The 14,593-nt window shown below is 36.6% G+C and overlaps 1 protein-coding gene across 4 annotated transcripts in view; it reads left to right on the plus strand.

The window, feature by feature from the left end:
* Positions 1–14,593, plus strand: part of LOC139954405 (uncharacterized) — a 163,803-nt gene that overhangs the window by 133,850 nt on the left and 15,360 nt on the right. For all 4 annotated transcript variants that reach the window (XM_071954194.1, XM_071954193.1, XM_071954197.1 and 1 more), the window contains 10 exons: positions 4,273–4,400; positions 5,451–5,474; positions 6,054–6,125; positions 6,672–6,712; positions 7,289–7,387; positions 9,446–9,613; positions 10,687–10,782; positions 11,471–11,572; positions 12,072–12,182; positions 13,236–13,410. In XM_071954194.1, the coding sequence (XP_071810295.1) occupies positions 4,273–4,400; positions 5,451–5,474; positions 6,054–6,125; positions 6,672–6,712; positions 7,289–7,387; positions 9,446–9,613; positions 10,687–10,782; positions 11,471–11,572; positions 12,072–12,182; positions 13,236–13,410 (1,016 nt within the window). The remainder of the gene's footprint in view (positions 1–4,272; positions 4,401–5,450; positions 5,475–6,053; positions 6,126–6,671; positions 6,713–7,288; positions 7,388–9,445; positions 9,614–10,686; positions 10,783–11,470; positions 11,573–12,071; positions 12,183–13,235; positions 13,411–14,593) is intronic.

Genomic DNA, 14,593 nt, shown 5'->3' on the forward strand with positions numbered 1-14,593 from the left:
AGCATTACACTCTTCGTGGGTATAGAGTGTTTCGATGACTGTAGAAGACAAAGTGCTGTTTATCGGGAAGGCAGTATACTGACCTACACGTAAACCCTCTTAATGTACGTGATGTTTAGCTTCATGTGGTCGTGATGCGAAACCATCACGTCAGTTAGTGCGACGTTTTGCTGGAACTGTGTGCGCGTCTGTCACGTAGGCCTACAATTAAGCTGTAATGGCCGACATCGGATATAAATAACGGGATCAAACAGAGTGATGGCCACGAGGTCTTTTACGGCCGTAGTTTATCACCGCGCAGGGTCATTTCTCCCTTATCACATATGATCACACGACCCACTTTACTGATGAGTCAATACTCTATTCCCATTCATAAAATGCCCTTTTTTGTTAAAGAGCTTTATAATATTGGAAAATCTGTAAAATTATCTTTGAATTTTCTTGTTTGTCCAATATCAAATGTAAATGTACAGGATAGACATCCACTGTACAAACCTACGGGAATGCCCAATATTCAAACAATGCACAAGGTAGGCCTATAGTCATTCACTGTACAAACCTACGGGAGTTTCAAATATTCAATATCGATGCACAGCAAGGTAGACATTCAGTGTACAAACCTATGGGAATGTCCAATGTCCAATATCGATGTATACAGGTGAATTCAATATACAAACCTACGGGAGTTTCCAATATCCGAAATCGATGTACAGGTTAGAAATTCAATGTACAAACTTACGGGAATTTCTAATATCGAATACCGATGTACAAGGTTGACATTCACTGTACAAATCTACGTGAATGTCCAATATCCAATATCGATGTACAGGTTAGACATTGACTGTACAAACCTACGGGAATTTCCAATGTCAAATATAGATGCGTGAATGTCCAATATCCAATATCGATGTACAGGTTAGACATTCACTGTACAAACCTACGGGAATGTTCAATAACAGTATCTAAAAAGCAACATCGATATGCGCTGTACTAAACAATCCCACACGTGAGTATCCAATATCCAATATCAAACTAACTTTACTGTCAATCTGCAGAAGCGCCATCTTGGTAAACCGAGAGTTAAACCATCAATCAAGCTGCCGTTAAGATGGATGACATTCTAAAGCTTACTCGTAACTATGTCAGGTTTTAAGTGTACCGTACTTAAAAAACTTGGATTTTACCCAGAATCCTTTGCGCGCCGATCATGCGCATAGGGACCTGCGTATGAACTAATCTGTCACGTATGCGCCTTGCGGGCTTAATTGTATCCTTGAGTTATTTATCTATACATTGCAGTCGACATACTGACATGGAAATTTAAATCTTGTCATGAATAAAACAAGAGTGTACTTTCATTGTGGATACGAGACAGTGCGCTTGTTTCATTACGGAAGCGGTAGTCCTTAACTTGCTTTTAACTGAGCTCACAAAATGTGACTAAAAAATGTATTGCTTTTTTTAAGGCATTGGACACCTTTGTGAATTGTCAAAGACCAGTTTTGTAACTTGATCCCAATATATTTATATATAAAAAACATGTGATAATTCATGCTCAATGGGTCATCGAAGTTGCAAGAATTCAAAAAAACACCCCATCTGTGTGCTTTCAGATGCATAATCAAACACTCGAGCTGAAGTCTTCTAATATTTGAGTGAGATATTACCTCTTTCTCAAAAACTACGTTTAAATAGCTGGTTACTAAAGTAAAGTGATGTGCTAATAATTGCTGTAAGTAATTACCAATAGTGTCCAGTGCATTTAACCAACAACGAATTATATTATCTATGTCGGTTGAAAGGCCGTTCACAGATTCAATCTGTAGTAGAAAATAGTTCAGCAGCAGTGAGATTGGCCCTCGGCGATCGAACTCAATTTTGGTCAAACATCACAACCCTCCTCGGGCACCTGCACAGGGATTTACGGTATGATTGGGTGCGAAAACCCCATTGACTCGCTCTATATTTACTGAAGGGCTCGAATGGTATTCTTTGATAACCCGTTGACATTTTGAGGGGGATAGAAGGACTTGGATTTTTCTGTGGGGGCGAAGATGTAAGGTATCCCACCACAAAAGACTATAGATATATATACATAATATATTAAACATCATCTTGAAGGAGGGTGGCGAGGTACTACGGGAGAATCAATATAGATTAGTCCAGTAAGTCAATGAACTTGTTTTTTTTTTTCAATGAAGGTATCCACTTTATTTAGTTATTTATCTATTTATTGTTTACCCTGTGGAAACCTTTCACCGAGGACACTGATAGTCAAACGTGCATTAACAAATATTCAAAGTTACTTTAATTAAACTTTACAAAGTGACCTTTCTTACTACAAAGTCGCATGCAATAAGCTACCAAAAGCCACTGCAAATTCCTGACCTTTTCGAGAATTTATCTCATTCATTTGAGGCTTAACTTTTTCAGGTTATAGAATTTAATAAAAATCAATCAGTTAATATTTAAAACTTTTCTCTGCTTGAAGCTACAATAAAAGGCAATGCCAACTCCTAAGCTGGGAGATTGTTTTTGTTTAGGTATAATGTTTAGCCAGTCAATTATTTATAAATCAAAATGGGTGGGTTGCAACAAATTAGGAAACAGATCGATATGCTTAAATATTGATTTTAAAGTACGGCATGTAACAGGTGTTAATTTCGGTGCCATTATTAGCCCGGTCAGTGATCTTTACTTTGTGCATGTAGGAGTTTATAATTTTATAATCATTCCCAAACAAGAAAGCGAACTTAAGTTACATTTGAAAGGACAACTACCGCCGTTCGAATCCTTCCATTCACCCACGCTATTGAGTTCCACTATGCAACTCAATTTCTAGTCGGTGATCAACAAGGTTTTTCTTTCCCTTCATTCCAAAACACTTTAACAATTCATGTTTTTATTGTGTCAGTGCGATTTGCATTGACAAACACACGCAAACTAGTTTTCCAGACAAAATGTTCTCAAAACAAAGGTTGATGTGTGAATCGGGAAGGAGTCTTTGTTAACCTCGTTTCTTTTTAGCCCACACACTCTCGCCCCCTCGCTTAGATCACGTGTAGTTAAAGCATACATTGTACTCAAACGTTTGATCGATGGTGTTGGACATCCCAGATTATGAATGCTTTGTTCCCGCGCCCCTTGTTTTCGAAAATAATCTTCCGTTGGGAAATCCACGCGAAACTGGTCGATGTAAGGTTCCGTGGGCTTTATCGAGTATCCATGTACTTCAAAGGCACTGGACAATATTGGTAATAACTCGAAACAATTTCAGGATAAAAACTTACTTTGTAGAAAGGTTTGCGGTAACACCATGTAATGACTATCTCTAATGAGTTGGGGTGGTTCTGAATAGAATCGTTGGTTTCAAATCCTACTTAACTTACCTTGTATTCAACGAGCAACGGAGAGCTGTTGCAGTAAAACATATAGTGAGAAACGGCTCCCTCTGAAGTAACGTAGTTACTGAGAAAGGTTTTTTTTTTCTCACTCAAATATTAAAAGACTTCAGGCATGAAACCTTTTATTATGCATCTGAAAGCACACAAATTTGTGCAAAACAGGTTTTTTTCTTCTTATTATTCTCTTGCAACTTCGACTATCAATCGAGTTAAATTTTTTACAGATTTGTTATTTTATGCATATTTTGGGATACACCAGGTGAGAAATGCTGGTCTATGACAAATACCAAAGGTATTCAATGCCTCAAAGGAGGGGTTGACCTTTTTTTTCAGTAATGTCATGTTTTTTATCTAGAGCTAGGTCCTTGGCTCGTCCTTATTCGATACGGTTCAAATCCTTGACATAACTTATTTATATTGGGAGATTAGTGTGTGAAGTGGAACACACCAAACATTTGTCTTATGTTTGGCACTGGTTTGTATTATTTTAAATCTTAGCTTAGTGAGCTCTTCGTTCTTACCTGCGGGTGTGATTTGTATAATGCTATCTGATTCCAAAACAAAGTGTTTCTATAACGAGACAGCTTCGCTCTTCAAACACTATGAGGAGACATGCTTTTTCACATGTGCCATCTCTTATAGGAATACTCTTTCACTGAACATCAGACTCTCTCCATTTTCAAAACCATACTGAAAACTCAATTGTATCGTCATTTATAGTATAAGGTACCGTCACCAGCAGAGCTCTTTTTCTATGTACCATGAGTGTGTTTTGTTGAAAGATATGGCGCTTTAAAATCCATTACTATCAGAACGTAATATATAACAAATTGTTCATGTTTTTTTTTTCTTTTTCTTTTTTCTGCAGCTGTTTACAAGAAACGGGTCCCGGCGGGACTAACTCCCCTCCACACCACGGCGATTCGCTGTTTCCACCGACATTAGGATATGAACATAGATGTAGCATCATGAGCACCGCCAGCTCGACATTAGCAAGTAAGTCAAAACAAAAAAAACTAAAACAGACAGACAGGTTAAGAAACAAGACATGAGTAATCTTTATCTAACACGTTCAACATCTTTCAGAAAATGAAACTCGCCCTTTTTCAAACTGATCTTGTTTGTTTGTTTGTTTGTTTGTTTGTTTGTTTGTTTTTTGATTTCAACTATGGTATTTTGGTTGAACCCTGCCAGCCTGACCGATGGCCACCCCGTGTTAAGCCCCTCTTCTCCGGGGGAGACGGAGCGACCGAGTGGGTGGCGAACTCGTGGGCTGATGATACTAGAGAAATCCCACTTAGGGATAATGTAACATTTGGCACTGAAAAATAATACAGCTACAGTAACTCATAAGCAACACTTAAGAATAAATTAGGTATGAAGCAATATGGGTTGATACACTTTGTATGGGTTTATTGGTGTGATATAATAACGCCTGGTTTAGACTTATCACTACGGATTGGGACTTGCTATTTCTCCGGACACTTCTTGAAAGGGTAACGGTGACCATGCGGGTGGACTTAAAGGGCTTCAAGGGGGTTATTTTGGTCCAACGGGAATGTACCTGGGTATGGGTCGACTCTTTGCAGGTCACAACAAGAACTTTAAGGGGACATCCAAAGTTTTTCGAAATCTGATCAGCCGAGTGTAAAGATGGTGTGATACAAAACATAAACATAAACTGAATATAAACACAAAAAGTAACTGACTGTATGGGTAAATTTTAAATGATTTGGGGGTTGAACACCCCGAACATGATAATAATTATAATCATCATCAGTTTTCTTCGGTCGTTTTTGTTGAGATTGTGGCTGGACATATTTTGTACATTTTATACGGGTATGGAAATGATTTTTAAACTTTCGGCCAATCTCTACCCAGGACTGCTTGTATATCATTTTAGTTTGATTTCGCTTCTCTTTGTGACATTCCCAGTTCCAATTTCACCTACGAGCTGTTTAATGCATGTATTATTTTTGTGTAATGATGTATTTTGGTTTCTTATAACGATGTATTTTCTGATTTGTTTGTTTCCCCCCTTCATAGCTGTTGCTGCAGTACATTTACAAGGTAAGAATAACGAGGTGATGAAAAAATTTGTCCAAAGACGTAAACAACGACTTTTGTTTGACAATTTTTAATTACTTTTGGATAACAACTTATTTTTGGTTTCTTCCGAAGTTGATGAGGTTTGCCCATGTCTCATACAAAACCTTTTAATCAGTGTGCTTTCAGATGCTTGATTTCGAGACCTCAAATTCTAAAATCAAATTAGTTAAAAGTAACTTCTTTCTCGAAAACTATGTTACTTCATTTCTCACAGTGTTTTAAACTATCAATAGCTCCCCATTACTTGTTACCAAAATAAGGTTTTATGCGAATAATTATTTTTAGTAATTACCAATAGTGTCCACTGCCTTTAAAAGCTTAGCTGAAGTATTATATTATTTGAGAGGAAAATACCCTCTTTCGCAAAACCTACATTACTTCAAAGGGACCCGTTTCTCACACAAACAAAGGTTTTATACCATCTTCAGCTTCCCATTGCCCGTTATCATGTAAGCTTTTATGCTAAAAAATATTCTGAGTAAAAATTACCAGTAGTGTCCAGTGCCTTTAACTTTGTTTTTTTGTTTAACCTCAACGTAGATTACATTGAGGCTAGTGCAACTGCCGGGTTCGACAGCAATGGGTTCAATCAAGACGGCAACGATGGAGCAGGTGATTACCATATTCTGTCAATCAAAATAAACACTTGACCAATGAGACTTGTCGAACAGTGTGTAGGCGTGGTTTGTTGTAAAGCACGACTTCGCATACCCAAATCTGTCAATCAAAATAAACACTAAACCAATAAGATTTGTTGAATAGTGTGTGGGCGTGGTTTGCACAATAATTTTGCTTTCTATCTGTACAGCAATATGATCACAATCCACAACAGGAGAGGAGATTTTGCAAGAGAGAAGATTTCCATGCATAATTCTGTCGTTGTCATTTCCTAGTTTTGATAGTGGGGATCTCTTTGCCAAACCCCACCGTTCATTAATACATTTCATTAATAATGAACCCCAAGAAAGAAAATGCCCTTATGTTCGGTAGGCAAAGGGGAATTCTTAACACTGATGTGGTCCTCAAGGAAATTTGTGTTCAAAGTATATGTGAAACTGTTTCATGCAGGGACTATGGAAATAACAAAATAATGCGTGTTTTTATTGATCTAATTTCCAATGTTAATGAACCCATTTCCAATGTCTTCTTTTCATCCAGAAACCAAAAAGAAACTGCACGCACTCTTCAAGAAGAAATTTGTAAGTATAAAAATACTAAGTGCATTAAGTGTTTATTTCAACATTGTTGATTTTCTTTCAAGTAATAATAAACAGTAAGATTTCGTGCAAATCAATATGATGGAGTGTTTGTGTAGTAAATATCCATTCATAACGTCTCGCTCAAGGGTACTTCTCCAACATGCTGCAATTTGGTGCTGAACGCAGACACCTTCGATCAAAAAGGTCATGTTCACCATTCTTTGTTATGCCAAAACCATCCACATGTTTTTTTCTGAAAGGGCCTTCTCAGTAAACGTTCCCAAACTCTGGAATAAACTTCAAAATCACATCACTAGGGACACAAGATCCTTCAACATGTTCAAGTCACTTCTGAAAGGCCCACTTGTTTCAGGAGGCATGCCATCAATGACTAATTTATTTCTCTTGGCCCATGAGCAATTCTTTGATTAAGGTGCTTTACAAACTATTTATGATTGATTGATTGATTGGTTTTTGTCTTTATTACTACCTCGCAAAACATTGTCCACAGGATTAAGTTATCAATTCGTCAGTTTCCTAATATTAATATAAGTTTTGTGTACATTTTCCCATCAGGGAAAGGACAAAGACAAGAGCATGATTGACGACATCACAACAGTTTTTGCAAATTTTAAAATCAGAGACCAGGAGGATTTGGAATTCGCAACGTACAAAGTAAGTTGGACATCCAGTAGAGTTTACACTCTAAAAACAGTGTCGAGATTGTTGACACATTTCTAAGCATAATTTTTATACACAGTTTTTCACATTTAAAACCTAAAACATGTTTAGATTCTAATGTTAATGTAGTTCCATCTTGGGAACTTCGTTCAAGTTACAACAATTTTCACAAAACCACAAACCAGATACACTTCATCTTACAAAGGTTTTTGTGCACTTATCAAATAATACTTCTTGCTATTTCAGTAACTGAATTCAAAGCATAGCTTAAATGAGAATATTGCTTACTTATTTTGCTAACTATATATATATATATAGAACATTTTATGTCTAATTGTTTATTGGTGTAACGCGTTGTGGTACCTTTTCTGTGTAAGATCGATATGATTAGATTAGATACACTTCATTATACAAAAGTTTGTGTGCACTTCTCAAATGATACTTCATGCTATTTCACTAACTGAATTCAAAGCATCGATTTAAACTTATTTTGCTCACTAATATACAGAATATTGTATTGCTAATTGTTTTATTTTTGTGATACCTTTTCTGTGTAAGATCCCTATGATTCGATTATTAATGCATACATACGGTACAATGCACATAACTATGGCTGCTTGAAAATTCGATATCAATATTCCGCAGAACTATACCATTGATCCACTTCAAGTTTGCGTGTGTTTAATAGAGTGTATCCTCTCTCGTGCTGAAACTGTGTAAACTGCAAGGCATAATGCAATTCTCTGAACAAACTCCCAAGGTGAAACCTTTTTACAGGAATTGTAATAATCTAATATAGGCCTTGCCAACTTCAAGTGGAGTCAATGATGTATGAAGCTTTGAAGCACAAGCAGCATGCTCCTGCAAAATATTACACTATAACAAATATAACTGTGAAACCCCTTCCTGTAATTTTGTTTTAAGAAACATGAAGGTTTTCGTATACATGTACTTGCGATACTGATAAGTTTATCATATATTTTTCATGATTAAAGACACTGGCCACTTTAGATAATTACTCAAAATAACTGTTAGCATACTTATTTGGTAACGAGCAATAATGGAGAGTTGTTGGTAGTATAAAACACTGTGAGAAACGGCTCCCTCTAGCTGGCGTAATCTCTTTTTGAGAAAGAGGTAGTTTCTCACATAAATGGTAAAGTACTTCAGGCATAGAGCCTTTTAATAGGCATCTGAAAAACACACACATTTTTGCGCTGCGCGCTTTTTTTACATTCATTGTTCCCTTGCAACTCTGATGACTAATATTGAGTCAAAATTCTCACAGGTTTGTTATTTTATGCATATTATGTTGGGATACACCAAGTGAGAATACTGGTCTTTGACAATTACCAAACGTATCCAGTGCCTTTAATCCGGCTAGAATCCAACTTAGATGTTACTATAACTGGATTAGATAGAAAGTACATTCTCAATTATGAAGGTGACACAGTAGCTTTAGAGTTGTGTACATGATATGCCTAATGATTAGCCGTTTGATATGCAACCAATCATGTTGCAATTGATTGATGGTGATGTAAACATATTGAGCCTAACTGCAGCAGCAAGACCTCCAGAGTCAATTAATTTCTACTTCCTGTACTTTTTTACTATTGTTCCTTAAAGACACTGGACACTTGTCAAAGACCATTCTTCTCACTTGGTGTATCTCAACATAAAAACAAACATGTGGAAATTTGAACTCAATTGGTCGTCGAAGTTGCGAGATATTAATGGAAGAAAAAAAACACTTGTGGTCTCGAAATCAAACACACACAACTTCGTGTGACAAGAGTGTTTTTTCTTTTATTATTATCTCGCAACTTCGATGACCGATTGAGCTCAAATATTCACAGGTTTGTTATTTTATGCATATGTTGAGATACACCAAGTGAGAAGACTAGTCTTTGAATATTACCAGTAGTGTCCATTGTCTTTAAGAAACAGTATCACTAGTTTATGCCCTATAGTTTACATGTGTTTGTGTAAGGTCATTTAACGCAAAGGCACTCTGTAATGTTTCCTTCTTTTCTTCTCTTTTCCAATTTCCAGGACAAACATTGGAGGGATGTGATCATGGAGGTTAATAATAACAACAACACAATGAACCACGTTCCTTACTCACCATCAGTTGAAGAAATCAAAAGACGGGACAAAGTCTGGGAGTTATTTAGAAGCGAGTGTGTCTACTTAATAGAGCATATTCTTGTCTTGAAAAATGTAAGAGTTTTTTTTTTTTTTTTTTTTTTTTTTTTTTTTTTTTTTATAGAAGTGTATGTGTCTACTTAGACCTTTATCACGGTGTGGCCGTCTTGATTTTACTCCATTCCAACTCATTGTAACCAAACTGAGGCTGGACGAAATAATAGTCTGGTGCCATGCGAAGTGAATGCTAGCATTCCTTTCTGTTATTGTAAACAGGGAACATGACCAAGGTGGTGACAGCGTGAGAAAAGTCTGCATAACATATTATTTTTGCCTTGAGTTTTTATTTTATTTTGTAGAAGTGAGTGTGTCCTTGAATCGAAAAAAAAGGAAGATAGGTTTTTGTTATTTAGTAGCAAGTGTGTCTACTTAAAAGAGCATCTTATTATTATTTTTTTTTTTTTAATTGTCAATCAAATTAGAGACAGCACAATGCAAAGACCCATTTCCGTTGGTCCCCTTAAACTACGCACGGTATATGGATAGCGGTGCTAAAAGCATGAGATGCATTATCCTGTCTGCTTCTTTGAGTAGTAACACTCCAAGATACGTTGGCTATAATAGCTTATTATTTTTTTTGAAACCATTTTATTGTTTTTATACACGCCTTGATTTAAGCTTTAACTCTATAATCAAGCAACCCTTGAAATGCTCAAAGAGAAATTTACAGTTTCTTCTTAGGGTGCCCTAAGGACAAAGTGCCTTGGTGCCCTTGCCCTTTCCACAAACGTAGCATACAGGCCTGCACACGTATTAAATGGTAGAAACATAATACGGAAAATAAAATTATAATCATACACACATAAATTATAGTCATTGTAACAGAGACTGACTGCAAAATTGTCATTTGTTGTGATGTGATATGTCTTTTTCTATTAGTTGATTGTTCGTTTTCTGAACCTTTCATGCTAAACACCTGTTCACCACTCAATTAAATCTCCCATGTGGATATTGATATATGTATAGGATGAGAATCCTTGCATAGAACACGACCAGGCCCCCTGGAATTGGATTTGTAGCTATCAAGTCTCGACATCTCCCGTTGATTTCTATTTGACAGTGTTCTCTTTGTGTCCACATCTCTCAAGGTTTTCCAGGAGCCCCTGCGAGCCATGCAATGCGAGGGCCACCTCATGTACATAGAACCGGCTAAAATATTTGCAAATTTAGACGAGCTAAGCCAGGTGAGTTACCACGGTAACCAACGATTTCAATGCTCATTCACAGCAGAGCAGCTGTACTTTGTGTATACACCAGATGCGTGTATAGGTTGCGGTACAAGATGATCTACTCCATACAATATTGACGACCACTGATTCGTTAATCACACTGAAGAAATCCATTTGTCGTTATTTTGCAATTGTGTATGTTATACATCCGCCAAACCAACAGTGTACATAACCTTAACAAAAACTAGTCAATGCCAATGTATTTTTTGGTAGGATATTTGACTGTTTTTGTATCTCTAATCATAATATATCAGATATCAGATATCAAATAGCTACTCGGAACAATGTGTTACCACTTCAGTTACACACAACATTGCAAGTAGAAAGATACATGCCAAATTACCTTAAAGTATTTTATTTTAAAATTGAAGGCTTCAATGCAAAAAAAAGGAAGGGAATCACAATGTGCTACAGGAAATCCTACCATGTTACGTAAATCACTCATAACTCAGTGTTTGCTACCCAAAACAATGGAAAATGCTTTTGTTTTGAAATTATTTGTTTTGTAATGTTTAATTAAGAACGCACTTGTACTATACCCACTACCCAATGCAAGCAAAACAAAATGGCGGCAAATGGTGGTTAAAATCAAAAGAAAAGTTGTTATCATTACTTTAATGCTGTATCTTTTTATAATTTTCAGGTCAGTGCCTCGTTCTGTCGTGACCTTATCCGCATGCTGCTAAACAAAGCAAGTAGAACAGAGTTCTGCCACACGGATGCAGTTGTAACTGCCTTCGCCATGGTAAGTTGCCATGATGAATTTTACACACAAAGAATTGTCACTTATTTGCTTGAAAAGAACTGCAAAAAATCTGCTGACTCTTAGCTAGACTTTATCACTTAAGTTAACTTCAAAAGAATATTGTGTAAAGTGTTTGGTAACTTTAAATATACTCAATTCACTTTAAAGTTTTGTCAAATTTTCACCTAAAAATAGTTACAACCAACCTGGGAATTTCAAAAGGTACAAATTTGTGTATTTTTTGTATGTAACACGTGAAGCCTTTTCGTGACAACTTGGTCATATTTGTTTTTTATTTGTTTAGATGACCATACCTTTTTACCAAACGAAAAAACGCACCCCTTTTCAATTTGTTTTCTAAGATTCAACTCACAGGCTTAGTAGAACAAACTGTAAAAGTTAGATTCAATTCTCTTAGCCTTTCTGAGAAGTACCTCCCCGCAAGATCTGCATTAGTTGATTTACAATAAAAATTATTGTTCTGATTGAAACCACACAGTTCGGCAACCGTGTGTGCCCAGCCTACCAGCGCTACTGTATGAATTACTCCGGGGCGCTCCACTACATCGAGACGCTCAAAAAACACGAAGATTTCAATGAATTTGTGAAGGTGAGGAAACATTGATTTTGATCTGTCCCCCTCAAAGGTTTTCTCTCAGACAGGGTCATTACCTCTGGATTATAGCACCAGTAATATTAATAAGGGCACTTACTGGGGAGCTTTTAGTCGGATACAGTGGGGTTGACTGGAGGGCAAAGTCACTGAGGCCGGAAGTGTAGATGCATACACTGATTGATTCCTCCCTTTTGATGCAGACAACCAAGGCATGATATATGTTTCTTATATTATAGCTTTGGTTTCGTATATTATTTCTATAATATTATAAGAGTATATCTCCATTTTGCGTAATTGTGATAGAAGTTTCTTATATAAATTTTATAAAAGTCTATAGCATTGAATGATTACTCCATTTTGATACAGACAACCACGGCATGATAGATGTTTCTTATATGACAGCTTCATTTTGCTGCATTTGAGATATTTCTTACATTATTTCTGTAATATTATAAGAGCATAGCTCCATTTTGCTGCATTGCGATAGAAGTTTCATACATAAGTTTATACAAGTGTACAGCATTGATTGTTCGTCCATTTTTGATGCAGATAACCACGGCATGATATATGTTTCGTATTATTTTTAGCGTGCAGCTCCATTTTGCTGCAGCATATAGCCACGTCATGATAGACGTTTCTTAAACCTTTATATAGCTTTTGGCGGCATGGGTTTTGGGAAGTTTTTGTTTTGTTTTTGAGTTTTGACTTTGTGAAATTGTGTTGACTTTCCTTCTTTTTTATAGGGGCAAAACAAATTATCTTTTTTTCTCTTTAAAATTTATTTTCTTCATGTATAGGCCCTGCTTTTGTTAATTATTTTGTTTGTATTTGTTAATTTTATTTCGTTTTTAACTAATTAAGTCATATTTGTAAAAAAGAAAATTCTAGTATTGTTATTAAATGGCCATACTTTGCGCCTAAGGTAACTCTGTGAAGAGCTTATAGGTCTGGTGTTGTACAAACTGTGCTTTTATTGTTCATGTAGACCTAAACGAAACTTGCAGAAAGATCATATTTTTTCATTGAATTTCACAATTTGTTTAACAGCTTTGTGAACAGGACACTCGTTGCAAGAGACTCCAACTTGCCGATCTCTTTGTGGCTCCCATTCAACACGTAACCAAGTACCCCTTACTTCTGAAGGACATCCGGGAACGTACGGAAGACCCTACGGAGAGAGCAAGTCTGAACGCCACACTACAGGCCGTAGAGGTCGCTTTGAGTAAGTCAAACGTAATTAAAGGAAGGATGAGTGCCTGTTTTGGCCTCCTTACTTTTCAAAATGGCCGATTGACACATTTCTTAAGAAAACTGGTGGGCTGTTTTTCAAAATTAATTGTTTTCGTTTGAGATCGTTAAAATGTATAATTTTTTCATCAATGCAATTCATACTCACATTTATGTCAATATTTCATGAAGAGAGATAGTGTATAATAACGTAACCATAAGCAAGGTTCTTTTACAAGGCATTGAGTACGTCTTTAACAAAAAGGGATAAGGCCTGTTAAAGAAGCGGGCGGGGACGCTAAACATGTGTTTTTATTTCGCATAACCTTCTTCCTTGAATCTATTGTCGGTTTGATCATAGAATAGACCTTACTCTATGGTTTGATCAACACTTTATTTAAAAAAAAACTTCCCTTTTCGTGTCCATAATATTGTATGAACCATAAGTCAAATTCTAGGCGCATATGCGACTTACGAAAATTGGTGCAGTAGAAACAAAGTGATATATAAGTCAATAAATATTATTGCCCTGTTTGCAAGTTATAAGAAATCTTCTTCACCCAATGTTAGGCCATCGACCCAACAAATTGTGGTGTTACTCCCCATTTTATATTGCGCAAGCTAGAGCCGGAGGCAGTTTTAAGAGTTTACACATGCATGGAAATAGGACAACATTAGCATGTATGTGAACCCAATGAGTTAGGGCTTATGGCTGCCGTACATGTTTATGTGGAATGGATTGTATGTCCCAATATTCTGGGAAAGAGACATATCGAATCTTGCTATCTTGCTCTGAGGGCCATTAATCTTAAACTCGGCCGGGCTAATTATCCGGAGTTATCCGGAATCCTGCACACAGTCAACATGGGGAAACCGTCCAGCAAACTCCCCACACATCAGGTTTGCGGAGTGATTGACTACCGCATTAAATTTGATGGAGTTCATTTCGTAATCCCATCACAAATTAAAAAACGAAGTCTTGTTCCGGGAATGTTACAGCGGTAATTTGAGTCACAGCTTGACCCGGATCTGTACGATCAAGTAAATAGAATTCCCTACCCAATCCCTTCCTTACATTTTAGTTTCAAACTAAAACTGTGTGCAGTTACTTGGAACAGTTAATTATGTTTGCATGCACAGTACGTATGAGGCAGACTGTTCTTTGGAACATTTGGGTT

This window comes from Asterias amurensis, chromosome 2, assembly GCF_032118995.1.
Source record: "Asterias amurensis chromosome 2, ASM3211899v1".
Classification (NCBI taxonomy): Eukaryota; Metazoa; Echinodermata; class Asteroidea; order Forcipulatida; family Asteriidae; genus Asterias; species Asterias amurensis.